Source organism: Sturnus vulgaris, chromosome Z (assembly GCF_052056855.1).
Source record: "Sturnus vulgaris isolate bStuVul1 chromosome Z, bStuVul1.hap1, whole genome shotgun sequence".
Taxonomy (NCBI): Eukaryota; Metazoa; Chordata; class Aves; order Passeriformes; family Sturnidae; genus Sturnus; species Sturnus vulgaris.
This window is the reverse complement of record NC_142283.1, coordinates 53,367,130-53,391,239: the sequence shown is the minus strand read 5'-3', so window position 1 is coordinate 53,391,239 and position 24,110 is coordinate 53,367,130. Positions and strand designations below refer to the sequence as shown.

The window sequence follows — 24,110 nt, the reverse complement described above, 5'->3', positions numbered from 1 at the left end:
AACTATAGAGGATTTTCCATACCACCATCTGGTCCTCATTAGAATAGGATAATGTAGTTTTACGATGGCTCAAAATAGACCTAGATGATGTTAGGAACCCCAAAAGAAAGAAAAGATTTAAAAAACCAAGGAAAGACTGCCATGGATTTTCAGAAAAAAAATTACTACCACTGCAGTGTCAAAACACAGAAAAATAAGCTGTTATATTTCCAGATTTACTTGATATTGACTTTTTTTTTAACCAAGGAGTATAGAATCTTTTCCATGCCCACACAGGGAGCATACAGGGAGCAAGTCTATAAACTCTCAAACACTAACTGCTATGAAAGCAGATCTACGACTGTTTCCTGGATATCCAATATTACCTGGGGAGAAGAATGCACTTTAAAGTCTGGCATAGTAAAAAAGGGAGAGAAGAGAGACGGCAGAAGGCTGGGATTGAGACTATCCAGAGCTTCATGCTGTAGACAGGTTATAATAAAACACTTTTATTATTGGTAAATACAAGATCTGTCACAAGTATATTATTTTTCTATCCTGTTTATTTTCTTACACGTTTAGTGGCTCCCATCAAAGATTAATTTGGAGGACTGTATCTGACTCCTGAAAGCAGCGATGCTTTCCCACCAAGAAGATTATCATTTTGTCTGGTAAGAGATCCTCTTGCTGGGAAGGGAAAAAAATCCCCAAAAGTCTACCAAAAACCCCTCCAAATCACTCTGAACTGCAACCCCAACATAAGCACTAACTAGTCTCTCTTTCTTCCAGCATTTTCAGTGACTCTTGGCTCCTCCTGTATAATTTATTCTTAAAAGTTACACTTTCCAAGAATTAAAATCCTCCAGTCTGACTCTGAAAGAGCCAATCTGCTGTAATCTCAAGGCAATACTTTTTAAATGTGTTTTGCTTAAATAAGGGTTATAACTTTCTACTGCAATTTCTGATTTCAAGAGACTTCTGTATGTGCTAATGCTGGATACATAATGCTACATACAGTGTAGGGGAAATGTACCTGCTAATACAGTAATATATATTACAAAACCTCCAAAATACACAGGAGATCGAACAATTCTTTTTCAGTTAGTTTATTTCCACAAACAAGATTTTTGCTTTGTTTTTGCAATCTGACAGGCAGGGCACACAGAGGTTTTAATTCCCAATTCCCTTCTCCATCCTTTGTGATGTTGTTTCTGTATCATTACCACTTAACATACATCTAAAATCTGTCTGACAGCTGTCAGTTAAAAGTTAGACCAAGTCACATCTTCTTTCAACAGATTGCTGCTGTGCATGTGGTGCTCAGTACGAGTGCAGACATCGAGCAGTAACTGCTCATAATTCTGTTTTGGAAGAAAGAGAGGTAAAAAAATCCTCCCCCACAGGACTCACAAAACACAGTGAGCCACAGCCTGCTTCCGTGGGAGTTAGAAGATCATGAAATAACTTGGGTTCAACCTCAGCAGTCCTGCTCAGGGTCAGCCATGTGATTAGACCAGGAGACCAGGCTGCTGACGGCTTTTATCCTGCCAGGCTTTGAAAACCTCCAAGGATGGAATCATCACTGAGACTACTCTGCTACACTGCTGGATTGGCCTTGCAGGGGAAAAGGTTTCTCCTTACGCTCAGTCTGAACCAGTCTCCAAATCCTGTTTCAATGCATACCCATTACCTCTCGCACTTTCTGGCTGTGCTGTCTTGATTACTCACGGTTAGTGGGTGGCTGCCCTCAGATCCTGCACCCAGAAGGCATCCCATTCCAGGCTAAGTAAGCACAGTTCACTTGGCTTCCTTGCAAAAAGTGCTCCAGCCCTTGGCCATCTTGATGCTCTGCTGCAAAAGCTGCTCTTTTACACCTACATTATGCTTGCACTGGGGAAGAAGGGGGCAAAAGTAGATGCAGTATTTAAATGCAATTCACAAAGCACTGAACAGAAGACAACAAAAGATTTTGTCAATCTACTGGCTTCACTATAGTTTATAAAGCCCTCATTTGTCCTTTTGACTCTCTCTTCTGTCAGGGTACACTGCTGACTTATGCCTTAGCTGCTGTCTTCCACTGTTCCCTGCATCTCTGCAGAATTGTTCCCATCTTTCAGCTCCCGGTCCGTGTTGTGGCCAAGGACACTTAGCTGGCACTTAAATCATGTCAGTTTTCCTGAACTCCTTTATCCTTCAAAGCTCCTATGGCACCTCACCTACCAGTTTCCCAAGCAAGATTAAATCCTCTCCAATGTCCAAGGTCTGCAACTCATCTTGCTACAATCAAGCCTGCCTCTAATTATTACAGTTCTCCCTTATTTGTAAATAACAAATTCAGCTGTGCTTGGATGGCCCATCTAGTACACACACACCTGTACTAAGCAGTTATTCCTCACATTTTATTAATTGTTAATTTGTTAATTGGCATAAACTTAATTGTTTATGTCCTCCCATTTATGGCATTTTCAGCATATTTTGGGGAGACTACAGTCTCATGAGAATCAGTTAGTAATCCAGAGACTTTCTTCACTTGTTAGAAGAACAACTTCTCGTTTCTTCATGTATTTTTACACACCTGACCTGCAGTATGCTCCCTCCACATGTTTTGTGGACTGTCCTTTGACATTAACTCACAAGCTACACCTTCTTATCTTGGGTATCACTACTTCTTCTCTTTCCTTCCTGTCCTTCCTGAAGAGCTAGTACCTATACGTTAGAGCTTTCAAGCTTCATGGTAGCTGTCCTACCACATCTCAGTTATTCTCCTGATGTTGCAGTGCTGTGACCAGAGACAGCTCTTGTTCTTCCTGCTTTTTTCTCTGGCTATGTACATCAGTGCTTGAGCGTGTACAGCTTTCCTTTTTCCAGAACCATCAACATTGCAGAAAATCCCAGCACATTTTTTCATAAAATCTTCTGCGAGGACTATATACATTCTAGACTTCTTTATTTAACATCTGCTGCAAAAGCAAAATGCTCCTATTGTGCTACTGTAGTAGAAACAATTTTGTTTAGGATGACAGAATGTGATTTATTTTTTGATTTGGAGAAAACACAGAGGTTTTTAATTTTCTGGAGTTTGGGGCGCTTTTTTTTTTTTTCCAAAACCAGAGTGAAGTGCTCTGCAACAGCTTAGAGAATTCTTTGTGCTCTATTTCCTACCCTATTTACGTCACTACCCTATTTATTAGGCAGGCCCCTATGCAACACAATTTTCCATTCTCTGACTCTGAATCAGTGCTTCTCTCCTCACTGCTTTTTTGTAAAATTTTTCCAGAAATGCATCTAGGTAAACACTTCAATGGCTTGACAACATCAAGAGATGCACTTAAACCCTCAATCTGATTGTTACACATAAAGATGTTAAAACAAATCAGTCTTTCCATCCATGCCTTTCCATCTATCATCTCATAATAAAGAGTGATACAACAAAATTACAAAGTAGTCTTCAAATCAGATCTCATTATTAATGATGAAGCTAATACGAGATAGTAAAAAAGTCAGTCAATAAAGGATTCAGTTATTTGTGGAGTTCCAATGAAAAAAATGTTTTAATTAAGTAATTGAACACTTACAGACTGAGATATAGCTGGAAAGAGTTGTGAAGTATTTTAAATGCTATTAGGACTTAAATTTTTTAGTTGTATGGACTAGAAACCAATGCTTACTATGCAGTATTATTCCTATACACATCAAGATATCTCCATGTAATTCAACTCTTATAATACCACTGGAAAAATAACCCCAAACCTTGTCATTAAAACAAAATCTCAGCGTCCTCCTCTGTAGGGTTACCTTTCAAGTAGTGCAGACATGCTATACACAAGAAAACTGGGATAGGAATTGGTTTTCCCTGTGTAAGGTTTCCCAAAAAAAAGAAAGAAAAAGCAACTTTTTAGAGGCAGAAGCAGTGTTACCTCTATAAAAATAACAGTGGGACATAAACTAAAATCTAACTGGTGGAGTGGGTTGTGGTGTCTGGGGAGGGAGAGGCATAATTCTGACTTGGTGGGGTTCTGTTCAAAATTAAAGAAAGCATTTTTGATTCCCCTACATGTGTTAGGAAACCTGGCTAAAATTTGGTGGGAGAGCTTAGGCTTTTCTATGTCTGCACCCTAAATTAAAAGTATTTTAAAAATTGTACTTAAAGTATCTTTTACACGTCACTGCAAAAATACTACTCTGAGATGCAAAGCTAGTAAGCTCTGCCTTACACAGTCCTAGAATCACATTTATTAGCAGTGAATAAAAATTTTAATCTGTGCTGTGACGTTCTACCATGATTTTGCTTTTTATCACTATAAATAACACTACACAGAGTATACAAGATTATTTTAGTATTTTTTTATATTATTTGAAGACAACATGCTTGTATTATGCACTAACCAAACTAAAACCTGTTTCATCACAATAAAGTCTTTAGGAAGCATCACAGTATGTGAAGTCAGACAATTTTTAATTTAAAAAGCTACCTGTCAGGGTTCTTGACACTTGGCTCTCGACGGTAAGGTCACTGTCTAGAAATATTAATATGAAACATTTAAAGTGTTCTAATCCATACTGAGGAAAGCATAATTGGCCACAAACATTTTTGCATTCCTACTTGCTGCTTTCAGATATCTATCTTTTTCCAGGCTGCCTCGTACATCTTAAAATGGCTTTCTTAGTAAATATTTACTGCAATAGCTTTCTTAAGGTATACATTTGGGATGTTAAAAAAAATAAAGAGAAGGACTAAAAGCCTCACTAGTACAGAAAGTACAGAACATAGCTCTTTGACTAAAGAAATACATGAAATTCCTGCATTAATTGTGTTAAGAGAGCTCCTAAAAAAAAAAGTCTGCTATAACTGCTCTGTGGCCTGGAGCAGAGATCTCCTCTAACTCATTAGCCTCGCTAAAAGCACTTTCCAAGGCTATATACTAGTCTTGAGCTGTTGATCTAATGTATTAAAGTGTTTGAAAATAATTTTGCAAACTACACTTTAAGAAGCAGGCTCATGATAAAAACAAAGCCTCAACAAACTTCTACCACAAACAGTCTCCACTTGACACAGACTGGTATTTCATTCTGGAGCCACACAAAGACAATACAAACAACTGGCAAGTCCTTCAACATCAAGGCAAACAGTTGAGTTTTTATTATTCTTCCAAAAAACATTAAGAAACAATTTACAAGGCCACAATCCCTTCTTTTCGGAGTTATCCCAAGAAAGGCATAAAGAAAAAACCCATGCACAACATATTTAAATAATGTCTTATTCTGAAGTAGTCAAGCTGGTTTGGCTGTCCAGCACAGATCAGAATGACTCTAAAACTGACTGAGCTCTAGCATGCACAAAGGTTTGGGATGTGGAGTGTGTCTTTTCCAACTTCTATCATGTTATTGCCTTCTTGTTTTGCAACAGTCTCTTTCCAACCTACAATCTTCCACATGAAATAAGTCAATCACTAAACAGCTTTGTATTTTCTCTTTATTCAGAGGAGAGCATACACCTGTTTGGGGGTTTTAAAAAAACAGTGTTCCATCACAGAAATTAATAGCACAAAAATCTCGTTCCAAGAACTTTACAGTAACATTATGACACTTGGTCATCTGCAAGGGACAGGAGAAGTTTACAAGTTCTGACTGTCTCACCAATGCCTACTGTGTTTTATTCCAGGTCTACCTAAAGAATAACTTGTTCATTTCTGTGCACTGTCACAACATCATTGCTAGCAGGGAAGGCATTCTAGGTGAAACAATTTTGATGATGCCTTGACCCACATCAATTGGCTTGGAGTGACAGCTGTACCCTACTCCTTTAACATCTTACTCATGGGACACATTAAAAACATTCAGAAGCTATGAAAAGCTCCAAGAAGTTTTGATCCCACATGTTGTTTTGGGGTTGATTTACATTTAAACAAATCAGTAATTCTGAATATCTTATAGTAAGTACATCACATTGCTTCAAGTGTAAGCTTCTATTTTACTGATAAATATGATGGTTTTCAGAGAAAGATGGGTGAACTGATAGTGAGCTAATCCAAGTCCCAGTATTTCACCATAAGAATATACAAATGCTTCAAATTAAGTTGTTTCATTCTGGTCCTAGCATGACCTAACTTCTGCAAGTATTTCTAGTTATAATTTCTGTCTAAAGCAAATAAATCAGGTTATACCATTTTCTACAAATAGCCTGAAAGTCTAGCAACAGATTCCAGGTCACAGATTTTAGTCACATATGGAAAAAACAAATGGCAGTCTTTCCTCTTCCCTACACTTTCCCCCAGCTTAAGACAGAGCTACATTCTTCAATCCCCTAATGACATAAAATTTAGTTCTCCCCCTGCTCCCACTGAATCTTTTACACCCAATTCAACTGTACACTTCATCCATGTCCTAAGGTGACTTTATAATGCTTATATTCTATTTGCGTTAAATATTGAGTTCTGCCGCTTTAAGACTGGTTCCAGGAGTGAAAGAAGAGAGAAGAGGTGCAGAGTTTGTTATCAGAGACTGCCCTGGCTCCCCCACATCCTTCTCACAGACCGTGCTGTCAGCAGTGGACAGCAGCAGAGAGCTCTCCTTTGCTCTTGGTTAGTTTCTGGCTAGCTGAGGCAGAGAAGCTCCCTGGACTGTGGATTATTTTTCCTTTTTCTTGGAATTGCTCGAACCTGCTCTGGACTGAAAACCCAGAGGAGCAGCAGGAGCTCACACCTGTGTCCCACCTGGCCTGGCCTGGCCTGGGGCAATTCCCAGCACCGGAGGGGCTGAGAACAGCCTGAGTGAGCCGGGCTGCGACCCACGGAAGGGACCCTGCTGAACCTGTCGTCTCCTCAGAGAGAGGTTTTGCTGCTTAGTTTTTTTGTGTTGGGAAATGCTCTGCCTATTAAATAAGCAATTTTTTGTTCCACTTCCCCCCAAAAATATACTTTCCCAAAGCAATTAGGGGAGAGGCCGCTTGAATCTGTTTCCTAGAGAGACCCCATTCAAAAATTTCCTCCCAAATTTACCCTAAACCAAAGCAATGCGTTTTCAAAAGATGGGGGTTTTCTAACATGGCAGGTGTATCTGCAAACACAGTAGGAATCAGATATGATCAGGTCTTTGTAGTGCTAAAAAGAAATGTACTATTTTGATGATAACTATTGTCAAGAAGAAGAAATACAATGCAGGGGAAATTCTTGAAGAACATCTTGCAAAAAATTTGCTATGTAATTTTGAAAGGGTATTTTTGTTATTGCCCTCAAAGTTTGTTTTTTATAAACGTCTGAGTATTTGAGCTAGAACTATCCAAGGCAAAGATTGGCATTCAAAGTTGCAGCTATCTACAAATGTTAGCTTGAATTCAAGCTCTTTCCTCAACTCTATTTGCCCAACAGAGAAGTAGTTCATGAAGCAAGCTTCCACTTTAATTTCGCTATTAATCTTCCAAACAGAAAATCTTCCTGTTATTTGGATTTGGGGTGGGAGAAGCACCTCTGTGCAGGAGGAAAAAAAAAAAGATTTCTATACAAAACTTGTGGTGGCATCTAAGAAACATGTAACACAGCACAGACAGAAAACAATGTCTACAAGCCGTGTGAAAGGTTGCTTTATTATCCACTGTTTTATTATATCATGCCTCCTTATGCTATCTTTCTTCTTCTTAGAAACATTTCCAAGGTCACCTTCAGAGTTCAGTTTACTTGTGATCCTACAAGACCTACTATCTGCACGTTGTTTTGTAAACAAGAATGTGCCATCTACTGGCAGCTTAGTAAATTGGAAGTTCATCCATCTCTACTTTAAACATTCTAAAAATTTATCCTGTGTTCAATTAAAATGCAAAACTAAAGAAGCAAACTCCAGCTAAACCCTTCAGATTGTATTCCAGCCCCTAGCATATCAATACTACAAGTAAGTTACAAGATATTTAACAATAAATCAGAAAGTTAGTGCTATAGGTCTGTTCAGCACAACCTTCTGAACCCTAATCAAACTGTTTTTTCTTTTGCTCTGCTGCTATCTTCTTATTTTATGAGAGATAATAAAATCCCTATGCCCTAGTCTGAGGTTTCAATTAGCTACAGTTACCTGATTGAACTTAAAGAAAGAACTGCTTGAAACATTTTTTCATAGTGGAAGATTGAAACACCCTTAACTCGTGTATTTTAAGAGTATAAGATCAATTTTTTAGCAACTCCATTATAACTGATTCACTTTAAAATACACGTTTCTTAACACTGCAGTGTTACAGTGCAGCAACACAGCCCAACTTCAGTATAAATGCACTCTTCAAAGTAGGCTTCCGAAACTGTTTTTAGGGACTGGCTACTTTAATGGTAGTTTCCACTCGTACAACTTGTTAAGACAGCCTGTTGAGGGAGTCCTTCGGCGCAGGTGCTGCACACCCCCGAGCCTGCCGCTCCAGGAAAGCGCCCGGGGGCTGGCGGAGCACCTTCCACCCGAGCGGAGAGCGGAGCCCGCAGGTGCAGCGCCCGGCCCGGCCCGGCCCGGCCCGGCCCGGAGCGGGCAGCGAGCGGCGGCTCAGCGTCCCCGCACTCTGCCGGCCTCCCCGTTACCTGCAGCCGCATAAACTCCTGCTGCGCTTTCAGGCTGTCGTTCATGGCCTTGGAGAAGACGAACCCCATCGCGCCCTGCAGCGCAGAATACACGAGGCGGGGGATGCCGGCGAGCCGGGAGAACCGGGAGAGGATCGGGAGAACCGCCCGCGGGAGGAGCCTGCCCCGGCTCCCGCCCCTTCCCCCCTTCCGTGCGGAAACTACCTCAAGAAGTTTAAAGAAAGCCGTACCAATTGAATAGGCGGGCCCTCCGAGGCTCGCCATTCAGGTGTGGTGTATCTAGGCAATTCATGTGAATCACCAAGGAAAAGAATTAAACATGCCTTTGTCGCTTAACGCTTCTTACCTTGCTCTGCCTTTCATCATCTGTCATCATTTCTAATTACAGGCTGGCTTTGAAATCCAAAGAAACTAAATTTCCACATTTGAAAATATTGGGTCAGAAATATATGCACTGTCAGTCGGTCTTTAAAACAGGGTTACAAATAAGTGCCAGAATTACAGAATCCCTGAATATTCTGAGTTGGAAGAGACCCACAAGGATCATCGAGTCCAACTCTTAAGTGAACGGCCCGCACGGGGATTAAACCTACCACTCTGATAATATTAGCACCATGCTCTAATATTCAGAATTCTTTTGGCACTGAAGAGTATCTCATTCCGTTTTCCAACTTGAATCTGCGAGGATACACAGCACTTCAAACACCACCTCACAAGGCAATTTGAAATTTTGTCTTATCACAGGAGTTAATGTTTTTCCAGAAACAGTCTAGTCATTCAATCTGCTGACATCTTGACCTGCAAACTTTGTTTTTGCCAATACTTATTTTCTAAATTCAGGAATTTTTCAAATAGTTTTGTTTAAAAAAACTGAGAAGAGAGCTGGTTTCCCATTTTCCTCCTTATTATTATTATTAATTATTATTATTATTATTATTATTATTATTATTATTACTACTACTGATAGAGTAAAAATGACAGAAAATGAGGGAAAAATAATGATTTTTCTACTGTGGAGATGTGCTTACATTTTTACTTGAAGTAAAGAATTTCCAAGAACTTGAACTATTTTAGTGATATTTTGAAAATGCCTGTGACTTTTGGGAGTATTTAACAAGTATTTAATTTCTCCCCTAGATCTCTGATGCAGCAGATGCGATCCAGGGTAGAAATTTCTTGGAATACTCCAGCTCCACGCAAGATGGCACTGCTGCACTGGCAGCCCCTGACAGGTGTCCCTTACACTGGGCTCCGCCAGAAGAGAATTGTGATTGATGGGTGCCTGCCTCACTGATAAACCTGTGAGAATATAATGATCTTTCCAAGCGGGTTACCAAACATAACCATCCATCTTCACCCACTTGGCTTGCAACCAAGCAAACCATTTTGGTCTGTCCAAATCTTTTCTCGAGGAGAAAGGTGTTTCAGGGTGCAGCAGACCTCTCTACCGCAGCTCCGGCAGACCTCTGAGTTACCGAGATCTGCTTCCTGTGGACAGGTTAGCACGACGGGACGGCAGATTTCAATAATACAGGAATAGCTAAGGGAGAGGTGGAGGGGCAGAAATGTGACTTACTGCTAGGGAAACAGTGTTGGTTTCCGAAGAAAGGATCTAGGATTTACAGAGCAGCAGAGAGAATGCAGGCTAGTTTCTATAGGGCGGAGGAAGGCACTGTGGTTCATGCCCGTGGAAGGGAGGCTGCTTTGAGCTACATCAGACTGCAAACACTGGCAGGAGCCCGCCTGCATCAGGGGCTGCAGCTTCTGCCTCTCTCTGTTGGTACCACAGAGAGAGTCTGGTGCAGCTCCAGACATGAGCTGAATTCTGTGATTTCACGGATACGGGCAATATTCATGGCACCACGCCGGGGCACGTAGCCTCTCCTGTTCCAATTCCCAACCTGTCAGGTCATGGTACGGAGACCACAGGAAAAAAATCGGACAGCATCATATATTGCATGGTGCTGTTAGTCAGCATTTCTGAAGGCAGGCAGTGTTTCTCTAGTCCAGAAAGCTACAGGTATTGCTGCCATTACAAAAGACCCCATGCATAGTCGTAAAGACATTTCATAGTAATGGAAGTCTGGCAACCATTAGACGGCCAGTCATGTCTCCTTTGTTCTTGCCATATTTTTAAAAATAATATTTAAATTATAAGATGTCTTTTCTCCACAAACAGGTGGACCAAAAATAATTGAACCTTGGAAATGTTGACTGTAATATTAAAAAAAAAAAAAAAAAAAAGAAAAAAAAAAAAGAGTAATCTAAAAATGGAAATAGTTATAATTTGTGCCAATGTAGATATTTATTGGGTAATTTATTTGTGATTTTTACATGATGAGGAACACAGAAAGAGGAACATAACATTAGTACCAGAATAAATATTTGAAAGAAAGCAAGCGTTCTTCCTCTTATCTTCACATGTAGCACTTGGATGCATCAGTTTGAATTTTGCCATAAGGATTTGGGAGTTAAACAATTAATTATTCTCTGCAATTTTATAATCCAGATTGAGAAGAAAACATATCATGCTAGAGATAGCCTTTAGAACTAGCATCTGGAAAGTAGGTTATCTGTATCTGTATCAGTCTGCCTGATTCATTTCATTGAACTCAAAAGATCATCTACAAAATTAAATTCCAAAATCTATCAATCAAAATAGTTTGAAAGAAATAAAGATCAAAGTCCTGAATTTGTAGTAATTAGTAAGTAGATTTCCTTGTTTTAGGATAGTATATTTACTTAAGGATGCTAGAAGTGTACTGACTGTAAACATAGGTGACTGTAAGTAATTTTAACCCCATAACAACTAATTATTTAACTTGTGACATAAGTTTGTTTTTGTTTTTGGTTTTTGGTTGGTTGGGGTTTTTTTTTAGATTTTAGGAATGCATGTTGAGCAAAATGATCCAGATTTCTAATACTTTACATGAACGAGGAAAGATGATTGCAACCTTGGAGATTTTTACCTATTTTTGCTTTAATATTTGACTTCTGAAAATAGGAATTGTGTGAAGGAAAAGCAGCTACAGAGCTAAGACAAACCTGTAGCTTTGACATAGCATTTTTTGTTTGCTGTAGGGGAAGTCCTTAAGTTATCTTCTTAAGTCTTCTTAGTTAACTTGAAGTGTTTATAATAAACTAGAAGCTTCACTTCATTCTGGAAATATTTCTGTAGTCATTTTTTGTTCTTACTGGAAAGAAACTTCACAGCTTGGTTTACGATTACTTTGTCTGGTTTTATGACTGTTTTGCAACTCACGTACACCACATAGCTGTGTAAGTAAACTTGCCATTTACAAATGTCACATTTATTGCTAAGCTATTTGAAGCTTGTTAAAATATGAGCTTCCTCTGAGTCCTTTATCTGGGCTCCTACCTGCCTTGAGGCCTCTGTGCTCCTCTGTGCTTGTGGAGATGGGTCTCTGTTGGACTGATATTCCCTGGGAAGGGCCTGGAGCCAGCAGAGATGACAGACATTGTTTGTCTGGAGGCATGTGTAAGGGTGTGCAGAGGAGTTTCATTGCATAACCTAATATCTACAGCCTTTTTTCTGAGCGACTCATTATATGGTTTTGGAAGATTTGAACACTATTAAACCGATTGTTGTTAAACATCTCCACATCAATTTTCTTACAGAACCTACCACAATGCCTCTTCTGTCCGCCTGCCAGCTTCCAACATCTGTGGCAAATAGTTCTTAAAAGCAAAATATATTCACTGTATAAATTGCTCCTCAGTGCTGCATGTTTCTTCCACAATCAAATGAAAAAGACAGGAAAAACAGAACTATTTGTCAAAAGACTTCATGTGACAACTTAAATGTTGATGTCACCATGATGTTGTGCTGTATCAACAGAATACCAGATGGCTTCCAGGTAGGCTTCCTGTGGTTTCTCAACCACCTGATGGCTTATAAAACCATTAATGACATATTGCAGGTGGCAGTACCTGATGCTTAGGGCACAGAGAGCATAGTGATTTGGGTGTCCCTCTCCTCCTTCAGTACACATCTCTGAGACACGTATTCTACCATGGATCACAATTTTGTACTTGATTTATATTTCACCCTGTAAATATATTCATTTGTAAACCATTCTCACAATGGCTCTTTGGTTCTTTGGAAATGTCCTGAATAATATTCTTATTTCAGGGTTGATTTCTGGTAGAAAAGTTGCTGCTGAGATTTTGTTAGTTTCATAATATAAGAAATATTGTCACAGCAGAGAAGCTATACACTACAATTTATTTCCAGATTGTATTATCACATTATTAAATTGGAGGTTTGTCTCCCAGAAGGTTATTTTCAAGTGGCAGGGAACAGAGCTTTTAAATATATTGCTGCTTTGTCTCTGGTAGAAGTAGGACATAGCTCCTGGAATTTACAGATATCCTGGATACTGTGTCATTTCCAGTCCTTAGACACTAGTCATCCTCCGCCTGCGTATGTATTAGTCATGTAAGCCATCCGTTTAGCAAATGAATGAAATGATGTCACCATGTTTGAAAAGAAGGGACAAGGAAAGGGCAAGGGAATCGGGATGGGGTGGGGGGCGTACTGATGGCACTTTTGCTATTTTTGTTGTTGTTTTCTAGAGCTCTCGCCTCTTAGGAACAGAAAAATTGCATGAAGAACCCCCTGTTCCGCCACGGCTGAAGATTTGGGAAACGTGAGTCCTAGGAGCACGGTGCTGGGGGTTTTCGGGACGGGTTTCCGCGAAGGGGCGCGACAGGGAGTGGTTCCCGGCATTTCCACGGCCGGCACATCCGCAGTGCGGGGGCCGGGGCCGGCGTGTAACACACCTGTTACCTGTCAGAGGAGCCCCCAGGTGGGGAGGATGTGCTGGGCAGAGAGAGAGGAGCCCTCAGGTGGGGAGGATGTGCCAGGTAGAGAGAGAGGAGCCCTCAGGTAGGGAGGATGTGCCAGGTAGAGAGGAAGGAGCCCCCAGGTGGGATGGAGAGGCCGGTCAGAGAGGGAGGAGCCCCCAGGTGGGGAGGAGAGGCCGGTCAGAGAGGGAGGAGCCGGATGGCTCCGGCAGCCGTAGCCCCATCCCGGCGCTGCACCGAGCTCATCCCACCCTGAGGCGACCACAGCCTGAGCCTGCCCGGGTGAGTTCTCCCTGAAGGCGTTTGCTGTCCTTGGGAATACCCGGTGACAGGTAGGATTGAGATAGGTGTTTGAGGAGTTTGTTGCAAAACAGGTGAAAAAAACCCCAAACTCAAAGCCCACCACGGCAGTGTAGAACTGTGCAGTAAAATGTGTTTGTGTGCATGTAGATGTGTATGTGTATATATAGGAGTATGTGAGTATATACAACAAAATTAAATAATAAGAACACAAAGAAACTTAACAAAACAAAATCCCACCTGTCTTGGTCTTTTATTTGCTGCTATACATTTACATGGAAAATGCAACCCTGTGACCTCGAGGCAAGCTATGAAAAAGCAGAAACAAATTTCCTGGCATTGAAAGGTCACTACATCAGCGGCTTCTCTGATCTCACAGTATTTTATAAATGTGTTTCAGTTTCTTTCTGTTGCCTTTCTTTTTTTTTTTCCTTTACTGAGACAATATAATTTAGCCTATTTTCAAGAGCAGCAAAAAACCCAGTGGAAATTAACATTAATCTCTCTCACCTACTGGAGATATCCACCCCCTCAATCTTGTAAGGTTGTTAAAACCAAAATGTTAACGCTCAGCTATTTTATATGCCAGGGTTTCCATATTCATCTCACACATCAATGAAAACATTAATCTTAATCAGTTTTGTGTATTATGTGGTTTTTCTTCCATGACAAATACTGTAAGTGGGCTGTCAAGTGGAAAGAAGAAAACACTGAAAATTTTTAGAGTGGCCATTTCACAGTATTTTAACTCTTCTGAGAATTTCAGCCCTTTTCTGAGATGTATGAAGACAACTTAAGAGAATGAATTTACACTGAAATATATGTTTAGAGTTGTATTTTGTGCTGTTGACCCGGTTCTCCTACAATGGTCTACAAGTTAATTTGAGTACATCCTTTTGCTCCTAACACTTGATGGGGGAGGGGGGTTCTGTATTCTTAAACTACTTCTAGAATCAAGAAAATTAAAAAAACAGTGACCTCTTTTTTGCTAACAAAGTGCATAGGATTAAGAACCCTTCTTTCACTACACAGTAGCAAGGCAAGGAGCTTTCATTTTGTACAGATCTTGGGAAGAAAGTACATGTCTTTACAAGAGGAGGGTAGGAAATGCTTTTCCTGTTATTCCTATATTATTCCTATGACCTTTATGGACATTAGAAAGTTGTGTAGAAAGTTCTTGTTCATGTTAGCAGCTGTTTGGCTTGAAATTAATAATCTAGGGACCCTTTGTGTAAATGGATGACCACTTGCAATTGGTACTTCAAGGACTGGTGCTCACACATTGCTTTGGTTGGATTATATGTTTCTTTAAATGCTCACGGCACTTTATGTTCTAATTTTTGCAACATTTATGTCTTTGGTTACAGTGAACCACTGTTAGCAATACAGAATTTTCCCTACCGGGGAACTTTCCAATAATGGGGAAGTTTCCTAAAGAAGTAGGTGTAGTTACATCAACATTTAAGTTGTCACATGAAGTCTTTTGACAAATAGTTCTGTTTTTCCTGTCTTTTTCATTTGATTATGGAAGAAACATGCAGCAGCAGTACTGAGGAGCAATTTGTACAGTGAATATATTTTGCTTTTAAGAAACTATTTGCCACAGATGTTGGAAGCTGGCAGGCGGACAGAAGAGGCATTGTGGTAGGTTCTGTAAGAAAATCAGCAAGCAGATAGCTTTAGTAAAGGTCTTTGATTGACATCAAAGTCTCAAACTGATCCAGAGGATCCTTCTGCTCAGGGTGAAACAGGAGAAGGTTCTATAATGGTTATTGCAGTAGTTTTCTTTCTGCATGCACTCCTGGATTTGACCTGGACCTACTTTTTTTTCCCTCTGAAAGTGAAAAATTGAATACAGCAGCAAACATTCTCAGTCCTGAGGAAATTTGTAAGTAGTAGTCATACATCTTTTGTGTATTGTAAAGCTTGTTTTTCCTCTACACTGGGAGAAAGCATGGGAATATATCTCAGCAACTGCAGGACATAAACATAGGACTATAAAAGCTAACTTTTAATCTGTCTTCCAGGAGTTAATTAGGGCACCTCTCTTGGAGATGGTGCCAACATTCTCTTTTCCTGTCAAAAAGGTGGATAGGACTTGCAGGCAGGAGTTTGGGTATCTTTCAGTATCCGGACTGTAGTGCACATACTGTTTGTTCCAAGCAGTGTACTAGTTCAGGTAGTCAGCTTTGTTATCAGCAGTCTACAGCCTCTACTTAAAAAAAAAAAAAAAAAAGGGTGAGTCTGAGTGCGCTGAAACTCTGGTCATTATGACATGGGGAGTGCAGAACAACACCCAGTCAGTCTCAGTGGCAGGCTTGTCTCCAGAATAAGGGACATTATGGCACATTTGTGATATTCGTGTGTCTCTATCTCGTTTGAGAAGCTCTGCTTTGGAGCTTAGTTTGGTGGTCTGGGGTGCATGTTAGTCAAGCAGAGGAATCATGTTGGAGGCAGGCATTCCAATGCATACAGGTTCAGAGAAGCTCTTGGGGACCCACAGGATCGGGCTGCAATTTTTTAGTGCTTTCAAGGACACTATTTGTGGGTAAGGAATATGTCTGATACCTAACCACTTTATGAAGCCTAGGATTTATCAATTAATCCTGTCTTGCACCCTAAGAATCTTCTTATATTTTTCCTGCACCTGTTTTCAGACCATGCTTATATCGTTAACAATGTAATAGATTGCTTTCCATTCTCAGCTCCATGTGCGTTGTGTGCTGCAAATCAGTTGTTGGGATCAGGCAGCAGCAATCTGAGGAAAAGAAGTACCTTGAATCAAATTGTTGTAAGGAGTCTAGTTTCCTTAAGCCACAGCACTGTAAAGGCACATGTGTCTTCTGAATTCAGGACAATATTGTTTTTTCATTATCATCCTAAAGTTTACAATCAGAGGAAGACGGAAGAAACATCTTATAAAAATGGTGAAGAATGGCAGTCAAGATAGAATTCCATCAATTAGGAAGTGTCATGGGTATTACAGTTGTTGGATTTCTTATACAGATTCTGAAACTACCACTAGGAAACAGCGAAAGGCAATCCTTCCTTATTTTTGTCGATTTTTGAGTATCTAAAATTAAGACTTTATTTAGAAAAAAAATCTACCATTTTCTGTTTTCATGAAAGATATCTGTTATAGTGTTTGAATTTTCCTTACGAGTAATTTGAAAAATGATATTACTACTGGATATTACTATTGTTCTGACTTAAAAATACAGATTTACCAAAAGCAGTGGGTGTGTGAAGATTAATGTATGAGTTTATATTAATAAGCATTAATAAGCATTTTAAAATGTTAAAATGTTGTGTAGGACTATAAAACCTATGTCAGTGAAGAGGGGAAAAACTTCTGACACAAATGAAATTGGTTTTGTATTCAGAGGTAAAGCAGCAGAAATTCAAGGCAGTAGATTCTGCTTGTAGATTGACTGGCTTTGTCACTGTTTTTAAAAGGCACTATTGAGTGAACAGTTGATAAATAGTTATTACTGCATAAACACGTCACGAGATGAACTACTGCATGAATTATTTAAATTAATTATTTACACAATATATGTAACTTTGTGAGCTTTCTGGTATGCACTGTGGGACCTCGGAAAAAAAGCAGGGTATATTCACAGTATGCTAAAGTAAAGCAAACAGGTGTGGAAGAACTATTTCCTACACTGAGTATACAAAATACTTTCCTTCTCCTGTTAGGAGCAATATTTCCTGCTACAGTTAGGGGAACAATTAGGTATTTGTGAGTACTAATTTACTAATCAAAAGATAATGATAAAGCATCTATTTAGCCATAGCTAAGAACAGATGTTTAAAACAAATAGAGTAAGATGTTTTTTCTGGACCCATTCATGCAGGAAGATTTCTGCCTGGGTAGAAGATAGAAGATTATCTACTGGGTGCAGTTTCTAAATAGGGTGGAATTAGCCTCTTCTGTCCAGTTCTTTGTGTGGTCTGACTATAACAAGTATTTGACAGTGCAAGTCAGAAAATGAGTATGTATTTTTATTTGTCTATTATTTTATTGTTTTAGGTTCAATCTACATCATGGGAAGGCCTTTGTTTTTGTATATATTTTTATTCTACTGGCATTTCCTAAATGGTAAGAAGCCAAGTCATATAAAGCAGTAGAACTGTTTTAGTATGTTTTCTTTCCATGTATAAGCACACAAATGCTAATTTCCCCATTTTTCTTTCAGCTGCTATCATTTTAGATTTTTACCTTAATGTTTGAAGTAAAAAGGCCTAAGCATGGCTTAGCATTAAACTAGATGCTTGTGTTTCGATACTAGGTCAGGTTAAAATCCCTGTCAGTGATCCAGCAGAGGCACCATTTCAAACAAGGTACCATTGGCATTAGACAAAAGGTTTTCTAGGCTCTATCAAACCTGGGAATTGTTCTGTGTTCTTTAACACTGGGGGTAAAAAACAATTGGTGTTTATAGAAACAGTACTTTCCCATTGGAGGACTAACACTTGCCTGTTACCACGGCAGTGTTCTCAACGCAAGAGCTGAGGGGCTGTGCATATACAGTTCACTGTTTTTAGTACAGCATCACACTGTGTGTGCACAAAGCAGGTGTCTGCAGGTGTAAGTGACCATTGTGTGTGTGCATACAGCAGAGGTCTTGCATTTTGTCACACACTTGGACAAGTACATACCAAAATGTTTAACTTTTCACAACAGAGCAAATACTTTGGTCCTTAAAATTTCCTATGGATATGGTGAAGCAGGACTTGAAAGGTTAGGTGTACTATTGAAAAATTAAGTTTTCTTCCAAATTTTGTTTTTCAGCTTTATTCACTGTTGAAGCTCCTCAGTCACTCTGCACCGTGGAACGTGGCAACAACGTGACCATGGAATGCACATTTCCAGTGAATGGGAAATTAGAGTTTAAAGATTTAAGTGTTAGCTGGGAAAAGAAAGATGAGTCAAAGCAGGTTTATGTACTTCACAAAGGAGAGGAAGACTTCAAAAGTCAGGACAAAGACTTTAGGGGAAGAATAAAATTGTTGAAAGAGAATTTGAACTTGGGACAGTCTCTCCTTCAGATCACTGACGTGAAGCTCCGAGATGCAGGGGTTTACCGCTGTGTTGTTGTCTATGGGGGAGGTGACTACAAGACAATCCATCTGAAAGTTAAGGGTGCGTGTGCTACTACCAGAGGTTCAATGCTCTGATACTCTTAAAAGATTTCAGGAGAGACCCTAAGTAAGGCATATCTGGATTAGCAGTTAAAGAAAGCTCATCAGGGATGGGAGCTGTCTGATGGTGCTTGCACAGCTGTGTAACTTGGCACTTCTGTTTAGGTTGAATCTGTGTTCTGTCCTTTAAGTCCTCAATGACATGTAAGGAATGGGGTTGCAAAATCATGTAGACAGTAAACAGGCCATAAAGCCCTAGTGATCTTTCTAAACCACATCAGAATTGTAATAAATCCTGTACCTCCAATTTTAGAGATACAATAGTGTTACTTACTTTTCCTGTCAAAATCCACACTGAAACTTGACCCTGGGGGCTGGGGAAAAAGAAAAAGTGTCTTGCATTTAATACAGACTGTTCTTCTAGTTTCCTATTGGCAATGATTCTTTCCCCCAATTGTTTAGCTCCTTACAGAATTATAAACCAAAGAGTGGTGAGCACAGGACACAACGAATGGAAGTTGACGTGTCAGTCAGAAGGCTACCCAGAAGCTGAGGTGATATGGCAAAACAGAAACCATGAAGATCTGACTGATAAGGCAAACACAAGATTTGAAACTGGAAGTGACCAGTTGTACCGTGTGACAAGTTCCCTTACAATCAAAAGTGGAATTGATGAGATTTTTTACTGTATATTCTGGAATAAAGAGCTGCAAGAAAATACATCTGCCATTTTACACATAACAGGTAACATTTCTAAATTTAATTTATTGTAATACACTTCAAGATGCTAATGTGATTTTGTCCCAGTCGAATCAGCTGTGATTTGTTTCTCTTTCCTAATTTTGAAGAGGCTACAAAGAAATACCTGTGTCATTAAGTTTTGTCATTAATGTACACTTTAACCATACTAACATGTTCATTATGCATGTATGTCAGAATTTAAAAACAGGAATTTTATGTGACCTGCAGGTATGTGGAAATTGGATCTAAATGTTAAAAAAATTCCATTCCAACTCAAAAATAGTATTTTTCTTTGTCAGACTGTTACTTAGACATGTCATTTCCCTGCTTCAGTTCACCACCTAGTTTTTAAAACCCTGTGCAGACACATTTTTTGGAACAGGTAAGTTAGAGTGAGAAAGTAAATTCTTTCAACAGGCAAGTTTGATTTTAATGACAAAAATATCTGGGATTCAAGGAGACCACTTACCCTTTGTATTTAGAGCTTTACTAGATGAAAGGAGCTCCCTGTCCTCTCTCTCAATTAGCTTTTTCCTGTAATCCTGTTGGGAAACTAAACCAGATGTAACACTTTGACAAGCAGAATTTGGATGAGATCCAAGGTGCGATCACATGGAATGCAGAGAACAAAGACAAATATTAATATGGTCTATCTTTCCCCCCCTCCTCTCTATTTGAAAAAAGTTCCAAGTGCACCATTAGGACCTGACCTTAGACACAATCTATAATGCTGTTATTATGTCTTAACTGCTCATAGCAAAAAAAATACAGTGAAAATGAAAGGCAAAGAGAGGATCTTATGCAATTATGTAACATCTTAATCCCCACATTTTTTCTTGAAGATTCAGCTGATGGCATTCTCCAGACTGAGAGCAGACGCTTTGTTGGAGCAGCTCTCATTGCTACTGCTTTTATTGTATCAGGGCTTCTATTTCTACTCTGCATAAGAAAAGGTATGCAAATTATGTATTTTAAAGTATCTCAGTTATTATCAATCTCCTCTGTTAATTCATCCTTGCTGAGTGGAACAAGATAATTTTTTACATAGTTTCATTTACCCATGAATGTCTGTTGATCTTTCCTATAGATAAGGACGTATAGCAGTGAGATTAGTGTCTAACTTATTCCAACATCAAAGCACTTTTTTTTGAACCTACTGGAAATTGAAGGTTCCTGTTCTGTGTCATCCCTTTTGACTGGAATGACCAGAATGCTTTTTCTTCATTCTCTGAAAAATTTCACTGAGCTGTGAGCACCTGTTTGTTTACAAGAATATTCTCACTCAGTCTTCATACCATTTCATTAATTTCCTTACCAAGTTTTGAGCTTTCTCAGTTCACTTCACAAATTAATACTGGACATTTTCAGCATGAAAGTATGTTGAAAAGATAAAGCATTGGCAATAATTAGTTTTCGCTTCCCAGGTAACAAAAGAAAAACTTGGAGAAATAATTTTTAGGTTATCTGAGTATGAAAAGACTATAGTTAGCACCCAAAAAAGGAGGGGGTTTAAAACTTGTTACTTAAACTGAAAGAAGTGCTGTTAATTTCTTTTTCTTTCATAGGTTGGGTGGGGGAGAGGGGTGGCTGTGGAAATGTCCTGAGAGAAGTATTCATAAGCTTAGCAGGCTGCAAAAAGCCTGTAGATAATCCTTCAAGTAGAAGAATATACTTGCCCTAAGAACATGATAGGAATAGGAGCAGAACATAAAAGTGGAAGAAGAGACAGCAAAATCCTGGACTGCTCAAAAGAATCCCACTGGGGATTTCAGTGAAGGTCAGAAGTTTCCTAGGTTGCGTCATTAATATTTATTGTTTGTGTGTGTATGTGACAATGTATATCACATTAGGTTTCATATCTATCTATATATACACACATACATGTGTGAGTGTGTCTGTGTGTGTGATAATCTACAAGTTGATTCAAAAGCTAAACTAGTGACAATAGGTTTTTATCTTAAATCCTAAACTGTCCTGGGTTATCAGACAAGTGATTTTTTCAGAACAGAACCTTCCCAGAATGTGGGCATTTTCCCCTGAAAAGGTGATCTCCTTTTTGTTCCCTATTTTCTGATTCAGATTCTGGGTGAAAAGGTGCAATGGGAAACCATTTGAACAAGGATTTTCCAGTGATGTTAGTATATAGTATAAATGGATTTCTGGCTTAGAAACAAGAAAAGGGAAAAAAAATTTGGAAGTTGGGAGCACTGAAGAATTTATTTTAAAGTCTTTAAAGAAATTTAGTGTTTTGAGAGCAAATGATTACACTATGCTAAGTGTGCCCCTGCCACCAACGTGTTTAAGCTCTTTATTAGATCTAAAGCAAATATTTGGGGTGGTTTAAATTTTTTTCTATTGTTTTCTTTCAGCTAGAGCAAATAAGGGCAACAGAACACCTGTGGCGAGTTCATCAATAGCAAGTATGTACATATGACATAAACCTAGCAGAGTGTGATTCTTGTGGAAATAATTGCTTGAGAATTAACTTTGTAATGGTGACAACCAAATGGAGATTTAAATTCAATTTTGATTTTGCTTTCTAAATTTCATTTACATACAACTATAAATTACAGAGTGGCTTTTCATGACCGTGTCGTCTTTTTGAAAGGAAAATGCAAAAGAAAAGCACACTTGTTCCAGGAGCTGATGCACTTCTAATATGCAGGAGAAAAGCATAGAGCAGTATGCTGTGTTTTGGAAAGTCTGCAATAGGATGGGACAGGCTCCCTGGAGTCTCAGAATGGCACCACATCCTGATGTGCAGACTTTGTGCTGCGATTTGAACTACACTGGCATGTTCCTCTGTTTCCTCCACTATCATAGCACGCTTTTGAGGGTCTTTGTGACAACAATAATGACATTGAGAGAAACACGGAAGTTTTTGTGTTGGGATATGGATGCTATTTACTATGACCAAAGCTCAGTGGAAGGCCACTACCACCAAGACACATGGTATTGAAGGAAATGAAGAAAAGAGCAAAGAGACTTAATATTTACAGCAGGAGAGAAGAGATTAAAATCCTTTTGCTGCCTCTCAGGAGTGGTTACTGGTTGATTTATTTTTAATTTGCTGTATGGTTTTTTGGAGACCACCACAAGTTAAATTGCTGTGTGAAAATTAGTTCATGCTGGCCATTAGCATTTTTCCTAAGAAAAACTCTCTCGAGAATACTTACCCGAACGGACACAGCATTTGGTATTAATCTCATCCCTTGCTCTGCATTCAAGTCTGAATGGCCTGAGGTGGCAGTTTCTAACACAGATGTATCACTATAGGAAAAGTTTAAGCTATGCTCACGGCTGCATGTATGTATGTCCTTTGCTTACAGAGCTGTCGAAAGATAAGGATACACATGACTGCAGAGATGATGCTTTTGAAGACAGGGAACTGAAATGTAAGTATAAATGACAAAGGAAAAATTAGTAGCAAATTGCACACAGCATGAACCAGCCCTGTCACTGGAGCATTGATTCAAGGCTGGTTTATTTAGCCTGTTGTTTCAACAGACAGAGCCTTCAAGAGAAATACAGCCTCCCATTCTGTGTCTTGCAAACTCACCATCATAACTCATTGTGTACTGTTTGTTACATCAAATAATGAATCTGGTTCTTAAAATAGAAAGTAAAGCTATATCAAACGAAAATGTGATGTGGAGATATGTAACAACCCAAACCAGTAGCTTTTCCCGACTTGCTCTTTTGCTATAGAAAGATTTGTTCATGCACATCTGTAAGAGCAATGAGACGAGACAGGAACCCGTCACAGCCCCTTGAGCAGGTTTCAAGCTCTATGATTCTGTCTCAACAAAGCAAGAAAACATATGATCAAGTATCTCAAATCCGTGAAACATCCCATGGTGTGGAACAGGAGGTTTTTCTCTCACTTTCTTGCAGACTTCTAAAACACTTGCATTAGTTGCATCCCTTTCTACACTTTACTACGGCAAAGTTATAGGTAAACCTGTTGGTCCTGCAGGTATAGATCTCCAAGCCAAAGAGTTAAGACCTGGGGATATTCCACTGGGAATAATGACAGATGGAGCACTAAATGTATTTGAAAGAATTTTAAAAGGTTTTAAAAGAAAGGGGCAATCTCACTGTATTTGCTAAAGAGAACTTCCCCACCACCATGTTTGAACTACCACTTTATTTCCTCCCATGATCATCTTATTTTCCTGTTTGATCTTTCAATTAATTTAATTTTGGATCTTTAATTTCGACAATGAAGGAAACTTTTTGGTACCTCCAAACTCTAGGAAAGGGGTCCAAAGCTATGAAGTGTTTTATGCCTTCATCATTCTGTAATTAGATCATTTTTTCACATAACTCTTCCTGTTACAGATATGCAAATTGAGAAGACCTAGAGAGAGCAGGGGAAGACTTTTTTCCTCTGTTGTGAAGATTTGACAGCTCAAATGTTATATATTCTATCTATTAAAGGGGATATTAACTTTTTTTGTATTTATTGTGTGATGACAATTTTCTATATTGTTGTAACACAGGAAAAATGTAATGAAGTTGAAATAATTATTACAGCATAAAAATTATTGAATGCAAGCTTCTGTA

The 24,110-nt window shown here is 39.1% G+C and overlaps 2 protein-coding genes across 4 annotated transcripts in view; one reads left to right on the top strand and one right to left on the bottom strand.

The window, feature by feature from the left end:
- PLGRKT (plasminogen receptor with a C-terminal lysine) overlaps nucleotides 1–24,110 on the bottom strand; it is a 42,858-nt gene that overhangs the window by 17,829 nt on the left and 919 nt on the right. The window contains exon 1 of one of the 3 annotated variants that reach the window (XM_014878204.2): nucleotides 8,529–8,676. The exons of 1 other annotated variant lie outside the window; for it this stretch is intronic. In XM_014878204.2, coding sequence (XP_014733690.1) covers nucleotides 8,529–8,597 — 69 coding nt within the window. In that variant the 5' untranslated portion in view covers nucleotides 8,598–8,676. Of the gene's footprint in view, nucleotides 1–1,707; nucleotides 1,865–8,528; nucleotides 8,677–24,110 lie in introns of those variants that run through there. One more of the 3 variants, XM_088156809.1, reaches the window with a different exon arrangement.
- On the top strand, nucleotides 13,121–24,005 carry LOC106854007 (programmed cell death 1 ligand 1-like). Its single transcript, XM_014877912.2, has 8 exons — nucleotides 13,121–13,198; nucleotides 17,692–17,760; nucleotides 18,454–18,804; nucleotides 19,266–19,547; nucleotides 20,387–20,497; nucleotides 21,914–21,964; nucleotides 22,874–22,939; nucleotides 23,886–24,005. The coding sequence occupies exons 2-8, from the start codon at nucleotides 17,706–17,708 to the stop codon at nucleotides 23,906–23,908; spliced, it is 939 nt and encodes a 312-aa protein (XP_014733398.1). The 5' UTR covers nucleotides 13,121–13,198; nucleotides 17,692–17,705; the 3' UTR covers nucleotides 23,909–24,005.

What these genes read in the sequence shown, in the direction of transcription:
- LOC106854007 (XM_014877912.2), top strand. Translation starts at nt 17,706, where the DNA reads ATGGGAAGGCCTTTGTTTTTGTATATATTTTTATTCTACTGGCATTTC. An exon ending in CTACTGGCATTTCCTAAATG is followed by an intron (nt 17,761 to 18,453) that starts GTAAGAAGCCAA and finishes TTTGTTTTTCAG; the next exon opens with CTTTATTCACTGTTGAAGCT. An exon ending in TCTACTCTGCATAAGAAAAG is followed by an intron (nt 20,498 to 21,913) that starts GTATGCAAATTA and finishes GTTTTCTTTCAG; the next exon opens with CTAGAGCAAATAAGGGCAAC.